The sequence below is a fragment of the Tinamus guttatus genome, unplaced genomic scaffold (assembly GCF_059628265.1).
Source record: "Tinamus guttatus ecotype Peru unplaced genomic scaffold, ASM5962826v1 Tinamus_guttatus_pri_ptg000288l, whole genome shotgun sequence".
NCBI classification, from domain to species: Eukaryota; Metazoa; Chordata; class Aves; order Tinamiformes; family Tinamidae; genus Tinamus; species Tinamus guttatus.
Window position 1 is genome coordinate 2921484 of NW_028288822.1, and position 13815 is coordinate 2935298.

Consider the following 13815-nt stretch of genomic DNA (forward strand, 5'->3'; position numbering starts at 1 on the left):
ATGTGCCTCATCTGCCCCGGAGCTCAGTGTCCCCAGTGAGAGCTCCTGGGGACGCTCCCACAGCATCCCGAGCCCTGCATGTGTCTCTGGGGATCTGCTCAGTCGCCCATATCCTCCAGATCACCCAGATTTGGAGACAAAGCGGGAAGAGTAAAGTGAAAGGATCTGGAGGGAAGAGGTTATCATCACATGGCTTGTTCTCAAGTAAGTCCAGGAGAAAGTTAGTACCTGTACATTTATAAACACATGCAAGCTGTAGTGGTTAAGACTTGGCATAAGGGTGCATGGAACTTGTTCATAAAATGAGTATAGTTTCTCCAGACCAACTTGTTTGCTGGCTGCTAACTCCACATGAAAAATAAGAGTTGACCTAACCCAGCATTTATGATTTTATACTCAGTCTCCATGTACTTCTCAAACACACTTCATTTCCAGAGGCATGACTGATTCTCATTCCCAAATGCATGCGCCCTCAGAAATATGGTGTCATTTCCATGTAACTGCTGATGAAAAAAAAAAAAAAAAGATATTTTGGTTACACACTCCTTGAACTGAGGGCTGTTATTTATACAGAAGTGAATCCAACAGTCTTCAGAATTTCCCACTTTGTTAACAATTAGGAGGCTTTCTATCACACTGCTCCTCATGTAGGCTTTGTGAGACTAGGGGGTACAAAAAAGAACAAACTTTGGCCTTTGGTCATTACATCCCATCTCTGTATTTTTACAGATTAAACAAACGTACTTTGATACCTTCAAATTACTTTTCTGGCATGTGTTATGCAGGGGTTTATGAAAGTATAAGCGATGCTAAAATATATGACTGAGTCAATGTAAGGAATGCTTTCTGTTATAAAGAATAAGAGCATGTATATTTACTTTTCTATTTAAAGTAAAACTATTCTGTTTTACATACACTGTTTGGATGTATGTTTTCCACAGACAAAATAAAGTCATTTTATCCTGGTTCTATAGTATATCTGTTAAAAAAGAAAATATGCAGCCTGGCAAGTTTTCCCTCCAACCCTTCTTTTTAGGCAAGTAATAAATCTTGAGTGAAAAAGTCACTGTGCTCTTCAGCTGTCACCACTAAGATTTTTTTTTTTTTTAAACCATAGCAGCCTTAAGGCTGATTTACTACTCAGCCCTCACACTCTGACAATCGAATAGTTGGAAAAAAATCACTTTTGCACACCTGGAAATATTTTATTTGCTGTACTCATGAGAAACCCAAGTTTTCATCAGGGAGGAAAAAATTAAAGACAGTAGAGATGGCAAGAGAGACACTAAGGTGAAACTTAAAACCCAGATCTTGCCTTAATGAAAAACCTCATACACAAACACACAACTACCCCATATTTGGGGTAGTTCTTAGGAATTACAGGTTCACTGGGCAATCCAGCTTACATTATCAGGTGAGAGGTCTTAGCCAGTAGACAGCCGTGCTTGTCACCTATATCTTATTCAGTTGTTTGAGTCTGGCAGCTGAAAAGAATTTATGACAACTTTAAAATTACTTCACTTTTTTTTTTTTTTTTGAACAAACTTTGTAGGCTCTTCATCACCTTATAATGTATACATCCAGTATTAATAATGGCAAAATTAGATCTGTGAGTAACAGCTACTTTCAAGAACATCTCTTTGCTCTCCTAATCAAAGTTGCAAGTTTAATGAGATTAAGAGTAAAACCCAAACACATACCAGAGAGAACCAGTTGATGGGAAAAGAAAATGTGAGAATGCCAAGACTGTGAAACAATTTTAAAATATCAGATCCTCTTTTCAATGGCATGTAGTTTGATATCGCTTTTCCCTAAAGCTTCATTTTCTGAAAATTTATTATATGCTCCAGAAAATTCTTGTCTTCAAAAGAGATTGCACTTCTGTTATTTCAAAGACCTGTGCTTGCACCTGGGCAAAATGATGTAAGCACTCGAGGTGCTGGCTGACTAAAAAGGAGACCCACAAAATCTCTCTCTCTTTCTCTTTTTAATCCCAAGGCTTTAGAAGAATATGGGGAGTGCCCTTCAACAAGCAGAGAGGCATTTCAGCATTTGAAGGAGAAGAATTAGTGTGGAGGGGCATGGCTAGTGCATTTACATGCTTTGATTTCTGGTCTGAAATGCCTTCCCACCTGTTCTAGTCTAGTGATGACTACAAGGCCCATCTACAAATGAAGACTGACTTCAGTAATGGGATATCAAGTGAACTAATCAGTTTAGCAAATCACCTCTAACAGTCCTCAGGCTGGACTTGTTCATCTCCAGTAACCGAGCAGTTAAAAAAAAAAAAAAAAAAACACATATAACGATTTCATTCTAACTGCTGCTTACTTTGCATTAGCGTATTCAACTATCATGAAATATTTTACCAAATATTAAATGTCCCAATATTGTCTCCTTCTAAATGCATCCACTGTGGTGCCACTTACCTTTCAAATCTGGAAAAAATCTGTACATCTGTTCAGAACAGCTGTGACCCTCTTTCAGCTTTAGCAGCTAACATTTCTATGAGGGGGTTTCCCACCTGAGCACTAGGGCTGGATAGTTCGAAGTTCCCCTTCATGATCCTGTACTCCATCCTACCAGTCTTGCGCTACCTAAAGCTGCACTGACTGCCAGGATGGTCTGTAGAGAGGCTGGAGCTGGACATTTCTCAGAGGTGCGGGGCAGAAGGACAAGAGGCATAAGTGACAGCAGGCTATGAGCTAGCAGGAAGGAATTCCCTGCAATGAGGGAGATGAGGCACCAGAGCAGGCTACCCAGAGAGCCTGTGAAATCTGCCTCCTTTGAGAAACTCAAAACTCACCTAGAAAGGCCCCGACCAACCTGGTCTAACGCTGAAGATGGCTCTGCTTGAGCAGCACGTTGGACAAGACGATGCCCAAAGCTCCTTCCAACCTAAGTTACTCTGTGATCTTCCATCAAGCTACGCTTTGGTGGTGGAGGGAAACAGCACACAACACTGTTGGATTTTGTGGCTTGTACACCAATAGCCTTTAACTGCACTTGGGACAACTGAAAGCCTTCCAAGTCAAAGCTGTGACACAGGAAGACCCTTTAATAAAATGTGTGTGACCAAAATGTAAATCACAAATATATAAATAGAAGAATATGCAGCATTGTAATGAATTAAGCTTATGTCACCACATCTGACTGCTAAATATGCTCACAGTATCACCTGCTTTGTAACAGCATATATACATTTCCAGACAATAATGAATAAATATGCAAGATTCTTTCCTAGTAACTTGTAAAACTGCAAGCCTAAATATTTGAATTTCTTCCATAAGCCTTCAGAAAGACAGAACTTTGATGTTTTTAAAGAGTAAAGATTATTTACTTTTGCTGCAGGCAAGAAATTATAATTTCTTTACTGATTCTGCCAAATGGTTCTATCATGCATTTTTTATTTTCATCAAAATAAGCCACTTGAAATTAAGGTTGTCCTATAACTTCATGGTAACCAACATTTTGAAGGTTGGATCAACTTGGTGAACCTCTGTTTGACTGCTCTGACCAAAAGAACTCCGCCAAAATCAAAACGAACCACAGGAGAAGTGATTCTTATTTCCTTTCCTCATGCTTGGCCGTTGCTGGGGAAAATACAGGCTGCAGTTTTATTTTCTTCACATGAGCAGAACAGGCAACCGGTAGTACACACGTGGTTTTGAAACTAAACAAGCTGAATTCAACCCTAGTGGTTAATACACTGAAGCCAAAAGAGCTTCTGTGAGGTATAATATGGACCAGGACTTGGGGGTGGAGTAAGATAAGGTGAAAGAAGGAGAAAATGAGGGGGGAAGGCTGGGGAGAAGGAATTTTTAAACACCAAAATAAATTTGCAAAAGGACAGAAGAAAATTCCCCTGCACATGATAACACAAATCGGTATATGTATTTATACTAGCACACAAGATACTTCAAGACGGGAGCCTCCTCAAGACTGGAAGCTCTCCTGGACTAACGGTGCGTTTACAGCGATGCAGCTCAGGAGCCCTGAAGGGCCCCGCGCGGCTTCTGGCGCGGGCTGCGCCGGGGCCGCGAGCAGCGATGAAGCCCAGACCACCATCCATCTGGTGACAACGGGCAGCACCGACAGCGCAGCATCCATCCATCTTCATTTGTCCCGTCACATCCTGTCATTCTTATGCAAATAGCGTATTTGAGGATACATCTTTTCTACACCCTGTGATAAGCAGAAGTGAAACTGTCAGGAGCACCGGGATGTCATCCCGTACCACAAACCGTAACTTCACTCAACGCCTCGTGTTTTACATCACAGCTAATGTGTTTGACATTCAAATTTGACCCAGCAGGAGGTAAAATGCTATTTTGCAGCTACATGCATCTTCCTTCCTGTGCTGAAACATTCACCCAGAGGATCTGACAGTCTCTCCCTTCCCTCAGTGCACCCTTGCTAATGGAGATTGAAACACTGCTTAAGAGGAAAAAGATAATCTGCCCGGGCAGGTAATGAGAGCCATTCATCCCGCTCGCCCAAGAGTTAGGCCCAGTACTAAATGCTTAGGAAAACAGAGATTACCACAGAGAAAAACAATACCAACCAACAAACTAAAGAAAACCACATGCACAAAAAAATTGGTGAGCGGGTCTAGGTTTTGTCCCACAGAAATTTGGTAGGCTACATAGGGAAGCTTGTGCATATCTACGTTTAAATTTCCAGCCAATCAAAATATACATGGCATTCAAAATGTTTTATGCAAAGTTGTAGGGAAGAGTGATGCTCTTGTTACTCCAACTGATACATGGGAAAACATGGACAAGTTTTGAATAATTAGCAGCTCCATAAAATGACTGCAAAATATTATATATATATATACACACACACACACATAAAAGAAAACACTCTTGAGTGTACAAATCAACAAAAGCTAAAAGAATTTTTCCATTACTGCTCATCAATTCTACTTCTAGAGCAAAGAGTCAAGCCCACCTATTTCATAAAAGGGAGGATTCTTTTTTAATATTACTGAACGTGTTTGGTTTTTTATCACTTTCAAAGAATGTTTAGAACACCTTGTTCCAGAACATCTTACTTCCCTTCTAATAGAAATCACACTTGCTATACCATACATGGGATGTAGACAGTACATGCTGGTTTTGTTTTCTTAGGAAAAACAGAACCTATCCCCAAGTATTTCTAGCATCACATGGATGAGAAGCAAAGTTAGCAAAGTGTCCCATTAAAACACAGGACACATCTTAAAACCAGAATAATATTTCAATACTGTGATGATGTCTTAGAGAAATTACCTTATTCATAGGTGCTTGTAACAAGCCAAAGCAAGCTTACCACTAAACAAAACTTTCTAAAGGCTGGCTCAAAGTCTGTACACCAGACTAAACATCACTCTGTTGTGTTTGTGGTGGTGATGAATCTTGCATTAGACTCTGCATCAATATTACACTTTTGCATTTGATATTCCCATGTGCTTTTTTCAAACTACAAGGGACTAATTCTCATATATTTGTTAATTAAGCAGCAGCCATGTAAATGAAGATGATGAATGGATTATTACTGCCATATAAAAGTTACAAAGCAAACATTCCTCAAACATTTCTCACTTCGAAAGACTAAATTATAGTCACCAAAAGATATACCGGGTATATTCCCAGCCCCTGGTATGTGGAAGTAAAAAACAAAGGTTGCTTTGTGCCTTTATACAATATGTAAGGTACATTCATTAAAAACGACTGCATGGTCATCATACATCCATGTGAACCAGACATTTATTACTGGAATACATACCTGAACCAATATTTTCATATGAAATATTAAATTGATTTAATAACCTTACATTTTCAAAAGGCATGACTGATCACAAAGTAAACTAAAAACCCAAACTGAAAGATCACCCATTAAGTCAAGCTCACAGCAGTAATGCTTCCTGGTGTCAGTCATCTTTCTTCCAGGAAAGAAAAAGTGCAACAGTGCACTGGAAATATTGCACATACCCAGGAGAGGACAGCAGCCTGGTCCAGCCTGCATAAAGCATGATGTGAGCCATACCAGCTGCAGTCTGATTTACCAGGCCCTTTGAATTGCGCCTTAAACTTCCCCTACTTGCAGACTGGTGAAATTTTGTTTTGCTATTCTGTAAGAGAACTCTTCCTAGAAAGTTATCCCAACTTTCATTTCTTTATATCTCAGTCAAAACAGTTTTTTAAAAATCCAAAATATCCATTCATGGTTTCTCACTAATAAAATTCCTATAATCATATAGTACACTTCTCTGAAAGGGTTGTCACATGCATTTCTTTTATTTAAATCCTATCCGTTAAATCCTAAAGTGGTATCACCTTTACTTGGGGAAAGAATATGCAAGCCTAGCGTTGCAATTTAAGCCCAAGTATGTTATTAGTTTTCAGTTTCCCTTCTTTCAAGCCTCTGCCATTCGAGTTGCTCAGAGCTCCACAGGGACACGTGTGCACGACAGTCTTCCTTTCAGCCACCAAAATATCCCCAAACCTTGCCCATGGTCATTGCCACAGCTCTTTAGATTCACACACAGTTTTCTGACTTTGCTGACAATAAAAAAATAAAGCCAGGGACAATAAAGGGGTTTCCATAACCTGTTTCCAGTTCAACCTTAATGACCTGATTGCAAGTATCACCTTGTCTCGATTCAATGGAGTTGCAGCATTTAGCTCATTTCTGCATAAACCCATCACTCTTCTCATTAGGTCCCATACCAGTGATATATCCCTCTCCCAAGTCTAAGGCACCATAGCTAAAATCAGGTATTTCTAGAAAGATGTATACACAAACAGATATTTTCAGAACCAAATATTTCCTCTCACTGACTCGGTATAGTTCAGGTACATGAAAGATGTGAATTTTTACCCCCAGATTAAAATTTAGATGTTCAATCCTAGGGAAAGAGGCCTGGATTTGCATCAGCAGTGCAGATACAGTCAACTTATTTTTCATGCATCGAGTCCTCTGTAAAACTGTCCCAAGGAAATGCAAATATCGCAAATAAAAGCTAAAACATAGGAAAACAGTGCTCACTGAAGAGGCAGTGGGCCCAAGGGAAATCTAGGAAAGGGGAAAAGAGAGGCAACTGAATTTCAAATAGTGACAATGATAACACCGAAAAACATTCAATCGGCCCAGAATGAAAATCTCTTTCTGCTAAACAAAGTGCTATTTTTCAAACTCAGCTCAGCCTGAGCCCAAAGAGAACGCTTACCAAAGAAAACAAAGCAGTTTGACAAAACCAAGATCTTCTGTGGAAAAAATCAGTTTTGCACAAGTGTACTTTTCACTGATGTGCTTTATCATCTTTTATTGAAAATCCTCTGCTAGCTCGCCCTTGCCATGTCTGGCACACACACAGTGTTTAAGGAAGCCTTCATCAGGACACCAGCCAGCACAGTGGCTTCCTTCAGCTCAAAGGGAAGAGTGCTGTCTTCTGGAGCCAAAATCTGACTTTTATTCTTAGAACTTCCTCCATATGTATATAACCCTTACTTTAAAAGTGTGCTCTTCATAAGCATTTTCTGCCTGAAAATGTTCCAAGACAAACAGAAAGAAGCCGTCCACAAATACCTTACAATGGAAGAATTTGTTATGTTAAAAATATTTATAAAACTTCTAAGGAACCCAAGAAGAGATGGTAAAAGAATAAATCTGACTGGCTTGTCAACAATATACGAAAGGTGAAAAATTGTGGAGTAAAGCCTGGCAACTTACACTACCAAATGTCTCCTAGCCACGAGAGGACACACGAGTCATAGGCTGTTCTAAAGTGTATTTTTATAGAGGATGGCTGGGTTGGTTTTGTGTTTGGAAGTTCTCTGCAGTAGGTGTTACAACTCTCTCATTTCTACAGACTTGAGCTGCTCATGTCATTTCAACAGAGCTGCCTCAGGATGTGCCGAGAAACTGTGCTGCTTGCTGCTGGAACCCGTGCTGCTGGCAAGCAGCTAACAGCTCGGAGGAGATGTTTCATCTTTTGAGAGGAAGTAACTAATGAAACCAGCAGTCCAGCAAACTCCTGTGTAAACAAACGCAACAGAAGGAAAACATACAAAAGCAGTTCGACAGAACTGTTGTTGCACAAATTCAATGAGCTTGACTTAAGGAAAATGTCTTTTAGGAAATTGATACTTACAGCTATTACAGAACATTTGTTTTATTAAAAACTGTGCACGAATAAAAGTGAGGGATATATTCTTTTCCTTTGCCTTGTCTTCATTTTCATACTTTTCCCCTTAATCATTAAATTGATTAGACAACAGTTTGGAAGACAAAACAAAAAGAGAACTGAATTATTCCAGAAGTTGGTCTTCACAAGAGAACAACGCATTTATTCTTACCTTGTCTATCATGTCTGGCCTGTTGGTAGCTGCCAAAATTGTCACATCCTTTAGCTGTTCTATCCCATCCATTTCCGTTAACAATTGAGCCAAGACACGGTCTGCTACGTTTCCAGCACCTGAAGAGCTAAATCAAAAAAAAAAAAAAAAAAGAAAAAGAAAAATCACAGATTTTTCAATTTTAGAGTGATCTTGATCTGCTTTTTTACTTTTTAATTCGTTCTGATTTTTCCTTTTACCTTCAATACCTAAAGATTAATTAGTAGCACTGATACACAGCAAGTAAACATGTGCTGGTGAGTCCTTCAAACTGGGAGCTTGTTACTTGCTGCCCTGCTACAGAGGCTGTGGGGATTGTAGCACAATATAGTTGTCTGGAATAGACATTTGTCAGACGGTAAAAAGGGAATTCATGCAGCTTCTTTACTAGTCAGGCAAACATCAGTTTTTATCACCATCCAAGCTAGAGTTTACTCCAACTCATGCAGTATAAAAATAGGTCCATGTATTTTGTAGTTACTCTACGCTTATATGTTCTCCCCATCAAACGGGAATGAATTGAGTGTTGACAAACTCCTCATAATAGCATTGTCAGGCCTCTAACTCAGCTGATTTTCCAAATAGCAGGAAAAAAGAAAAAAAAAAAAAGAGGGGGGAAAGAGGAATCTTCAGCTTTGAATACCCCAATATGTTAAAAAAGAATGTTAAAAAAGAAAGGAGACAAAGCGTAAACTACTTTAAGATTTTAGTTTTTTCATTTGGGATTAACTCTGGTAATTGTGATTTTTATGAGACATGAAATTTATGAAAATTGCTTAAATATATGTAACAAAGTATTATGGAAATAAATGCTTTCAATATTTTAAAAAGAATAACCAAGTGACATGCCACCTTCTTCTTAGACAATTATCTATAAAGGTGTGCATATACATATGTGTGTATATGTCCATACACATGTATACAAAGCCTCTTCTGCTTTGTATACACTGCATAAAGCGATCAGACATATATTTTACAATAAATAATAAATCTGACTGAACAGTTGTATTCTTTAAAATATAACATTCCTCTTAATCTATATCTTAATCTATATCTTATATTTGCATGAAATAGGCTTTATTTCAGAAGCATCATAACAAATGAGTGACTATGCTCCATGTAGTTTTATTACTTTTATAAAGATCTAGGGGATATTAGGACTGTACACAAATAACTTATACACTGGCACATTCACAGACACACTGTAGAGATTATGCAGATATGCTCCTAAGAGCACCCAGCTCCATATCTAAGCACATACATATGAAACTGTAAGGAAATACTATATTATAACCATGTGATTTCCTTTATTCATTAGCGGGTTAGTTGTAATAAATGTCACTACTCCTCTAATTGGAAGAGGAAAAAAAAGTTATGGGAGACGCTTAACACCTGAAAAGAAAGAAAAAAAAAAAAAAAGAGAGGTGTACTGTCACTAAAGTTTCCTTTTTAAACCCTACATCAGAATCTGCCACAGTGTCACAGCTAGACATTGGAGCATTTAGGACTGAGGACTCAAGGATATGCGGGCGGCGGCAGAGTGAGCAGCTTGTTCCAAAAGCTCCCTCTGCTGAACGAGGGCCGCAACTAAAGCTGAGATGTTGAAGCAGGTAGGTGAAAAGCACTTGGTGGATTGCCAAATAATGTGGAAAATGCAATTTTTAACTCAACTTAATCCAAAAGGAGGAGGCCTGCTCTCTTCTGTCCAGGGAAGACTTGGCAAAGATCAAATAAAAAGGTACACTATACGCCTTCCTTCTGGCAAAGGGGCTCATCCTCAAGGGCTATTGCCCTCTCCCCTGGGCCGCTTCATTTCTGTACCTTTAAAGAGACACCTTTTAATACTATTTAAACAAATTTCAATACTATTTAAACAAAATAAAATATCTCTGATTCTTCAAGCTCCCTAAAGCGTCATGCAAGAAGTGTGATACTTATAATGAAGTTGGGGTGCTTCCTTCCAAATCTGGAGTATTGTGTCCAGTTCTGGGCTCCACAGTACAAGAGGGATGTGGAGCTGCTGGAGAGAGTCCAGCGCAGGGCTACAAGGATGATCAGGGGCCTGGAACATCTGCCCTATGAGGAGAGGCTGAGGGAGCTGGGCCTGTTCAGCCTGGAGAAGAGAAGGCTGAGAGGGGACCTAATCAGTGTCTATAAGTACCTCAAGGGAGGGAGTGAGGATGATGGTGCTGGCCTCTTTTCCCTGGTGGCCACCGACAGAACTAGAGGTAATGGCCACAAACTGAAACACCAAAAGTTCCATAGGAACTTAAGGAAAAAACTTTTTACCAGTGAGGGTGACAGAGCACTGGAACAGGCTGCCCAGAGAGGTTGTGGAGTCTCCTTCTCTGGAGATCTTCAAAACCCGCTTGGACGCAGTCCTGTGCCACGTGCTCTAGGTGACCCTGCGTGTGCAGGGGGGTTGGACTAGATGAGCTCTAGAGGTCCCTTCCAACCTTAAGCATTCTATGATTCTATGATCCCCATGTACACAGAATCAAGATAATTTTCATCTCAAAATGTTTTGAAAGCACTTTTTCTGAAGTATTTATAAGTGTTTAGACAGATATACCTACATGCCCAAACAAAACATAACTATACAGCCAAACATCACTCTCCAAAAAGACATTTCTGATTTTTAAACATAAACACTCCATTTCCAATAGGTGTAGCACAGAACATACATATACAGTTGCACCTAGTTATTGTTGCAGCAGCGTCATACACCTTCCACATCCCTCTGACAACCAGAGTTGCTGAACGTCTCAGAGCCAAAGCAGCTGTAATGACACCGTATTTGCTCCACGTAAGTTCTCTCACTTTCCTTTGCTACGACTGTTTCTGTCGTTTTCTAGAACAAAACAGCTAACTCCTCAGACCTAGTCTGAAAAATATCCTTGAGGAACTATAATAAATGCTGGCTCACAGAATATTTCGGTTGCTAAGAAATAGTAGAGAAGGGACTTGGGTTACCAGTTGTCAGCTTTTTGGTTTGCTGCAGCCGTGTTAGAAACTCCCAGGACATATAGGGACTTTTCTAACATACCCCTGAGTCACAGCCCCATTGACTTGTAGCGGGCTGAACATGATAAAACACTTGAGGTGTTGCACAAGGATAGTAAATGCTTTTCGAAGAACAGGGAACTTAGAGGAAATTAAAATCAACTTTGTAACATAAGCTAGCCCCAGCAGGGATTCAGGCCTCCCATCTTGCATAACTTTCACATTTATTCAACTTTATACCCAATGGACTGCACAGAGGAAGAAGTTAAGCAAAGAAAAAATAATTGTAAAATTGGGACCAAAATGTTAAATTCATGTAAGATGATCTGAAACTACGAAAGTCTGGGAAAGACAATAAGCTTTTTTTGTTGTTGCTTTTTAAGTAAATGGAGAAGAAGTATTTGCTTTTAAAAGAGGTGGCTAGAAAGGAAACTTCAACTTTCCCAATATAAACATTTCTCTTACAAGCTTCAGACAACAAGAAAGAAGTTTATCCTAAACAAAACTCCACTGTTACGGGGCGACTTACATGGCAAAGTGATTCAGATTTCTCAGTTAGGCTATAATGAGACACATTTCCCACGAGGAAGGAGATACCAATGCAGAAGCAGGGGCTTTACCATTATCCGTTAAAAGTGGAGTAAAAAGACTTTTTAAAAACATATAAGCAAAACCTATCAATAACAAAAATACCTGCAAACAGCAGAACTTTGGGTTTTAGTGCTTTTACGTACACAGCTCACTGTATTTAGCACAGAGTGTACAGCAAATTAGCTCTTGGTTTAGCAGGAAACCCTATAAAATCACAGGCAGGCGCAGGTTTACAGCAAGGTCTCTTTGCCAGCAGCTCCGCGCTGCATCGCGCGCCCCGAGAGCCCCCGCGCTGCCCGAGCTGTTAATCTAAAGGGTGACATGCAGGTATGCATTTTCCCCTTTTCCCATCATTTCCCAGCAAGGGTTTCAAATTAACACAAGCAATGTTCATTAAGGCTGCCTGGGCTTTTGACGCAAACAGCAGTCACAGAAACAAATGATGATTAACCCTCCAGTCCCACGTACGCGCTGCCAAAACCAACTTCCAGCCAAGCGGCCGCCTTTCCCCCGCTCTACCTGACCTCCACACATTGATGTCATCATCACAACTGCACAGAAATCGCTCTCAGAAGGCACGTACTGGTACAAACTAATTTCCTGTCAACACACTGGCTGCAAATCAAGGCAGTCAGAATTAAGGATCTTACATAATCCGAGCGGGGCCATGTGTGCATGGGTGTGCGTAAGTAGAAGCCGTGCCCTAACCAGAAATACCTTCTGCTTCAAAATAAAAAATGTGTGAGGAAAGGGGAACCTGGCTGCTTCAGAAGGGCCTGAGAATTTCAAGTAATCTCTTATGCTGCTGTAATGAAATACATCAATCAGTAGGGCTATGCGCTGTTTTAATCTTTCTGCCAACTCTGCTTTTCTTAAAATCCCCAATGAAGCAGTTTTAAAGGCGGAAAAATGTATTTGCTTAATAGTTTATCATATTAGTTAGAGCGAGACAGGCTTGCTTCCACGAAATTCCAGCTAATCCCCCAGGTGCGCCATCGGCATCGGCCTCGGCGTGCGTGCGCTCCCGCACACCCACCTCCCTTGACCAACAGAGCCACGTGCTGAGCTGCAAAGCCACTCAGCTGAGGCCCGCCACGGATTAAAGCAAACTATCTGGGGGGAAAACGGAGAACAGGATTCGTCTGCAGTGTTTTATTCTAGCTTAAAGGCACTTCCCAGGCACACTTTCGTGTGAGAAAACAGTGTACCTTAATTTGAATCAATTCTGCCCTCATTTCAAGGAGCTGAGAGACCCAGAGCACCAGCTCAAAACTCAACACAGGGAAGGCCATTCGTATACCCTTCCTCTTTCGTATCTCCCTGGCCCCATCCAGTGCTCATTGCAACCAGCCAGACTCAGATTTGCATGGGCAGTGAGCTTTGCATGGGCACATCTTGAACAAGCCTCTCTCAGTTTTTCCTGGGAAGATCTTTGTGTTCAGATAAATTCAACTACCAGATTTAAGTATCATCTTTCTGGCCATAGGCAGCTTTACAGCACCAGACTTTTTTTGTACTTTTTCGCTTGTTCAACTTCCTTTTCTTCTTTCTATTCTTGTTATTTGATAGATTTTTTTTTTTAATATTTGAAAATCAAAATTTTGGAGGATGCAATGTGCTCACTATTAACCTCATGCTCATGAAATCTGGTAAACTCACAACAGAGGTACACTTGGATCTTCTAAATACCTAGAACACTCCTAGGGCTGACGAAATGCCTGTTTTTTCAGACCATTACATGTCACTTGGGCCCAGAAATCTATTCAAACCCCTACCTTCATTTGAACCATGTACAGGAGAACCTGCAACCCTCCATAGCTCCTCTGGCTCTATGGGCACT

The 13815-nt window shown here is 40.3% G+C and overlaps 1 protein-coding gene across 1 annotated transcript in view; it reads right to left on the reverse strand.

Moving 5' to 3' along the window:
* The window catches only part of AFG2A (AAA ATPase AFG2A), a 175370-nt gene that overhangs the window by 111077 nt on the left and 50478 nt on the right, over positions 1-13815 (reverse strand). Inside the window, exon 14 of the mRNA XM_088527670.1 lies at positions 8343-8469. Within this exon, the coding sequence (XP_088383796.1) occupies positions 8343-8469 (127 nt within the window). The remainder of the gene's footprint in view (positions 1-8342; positions 8470-13815) is intronic.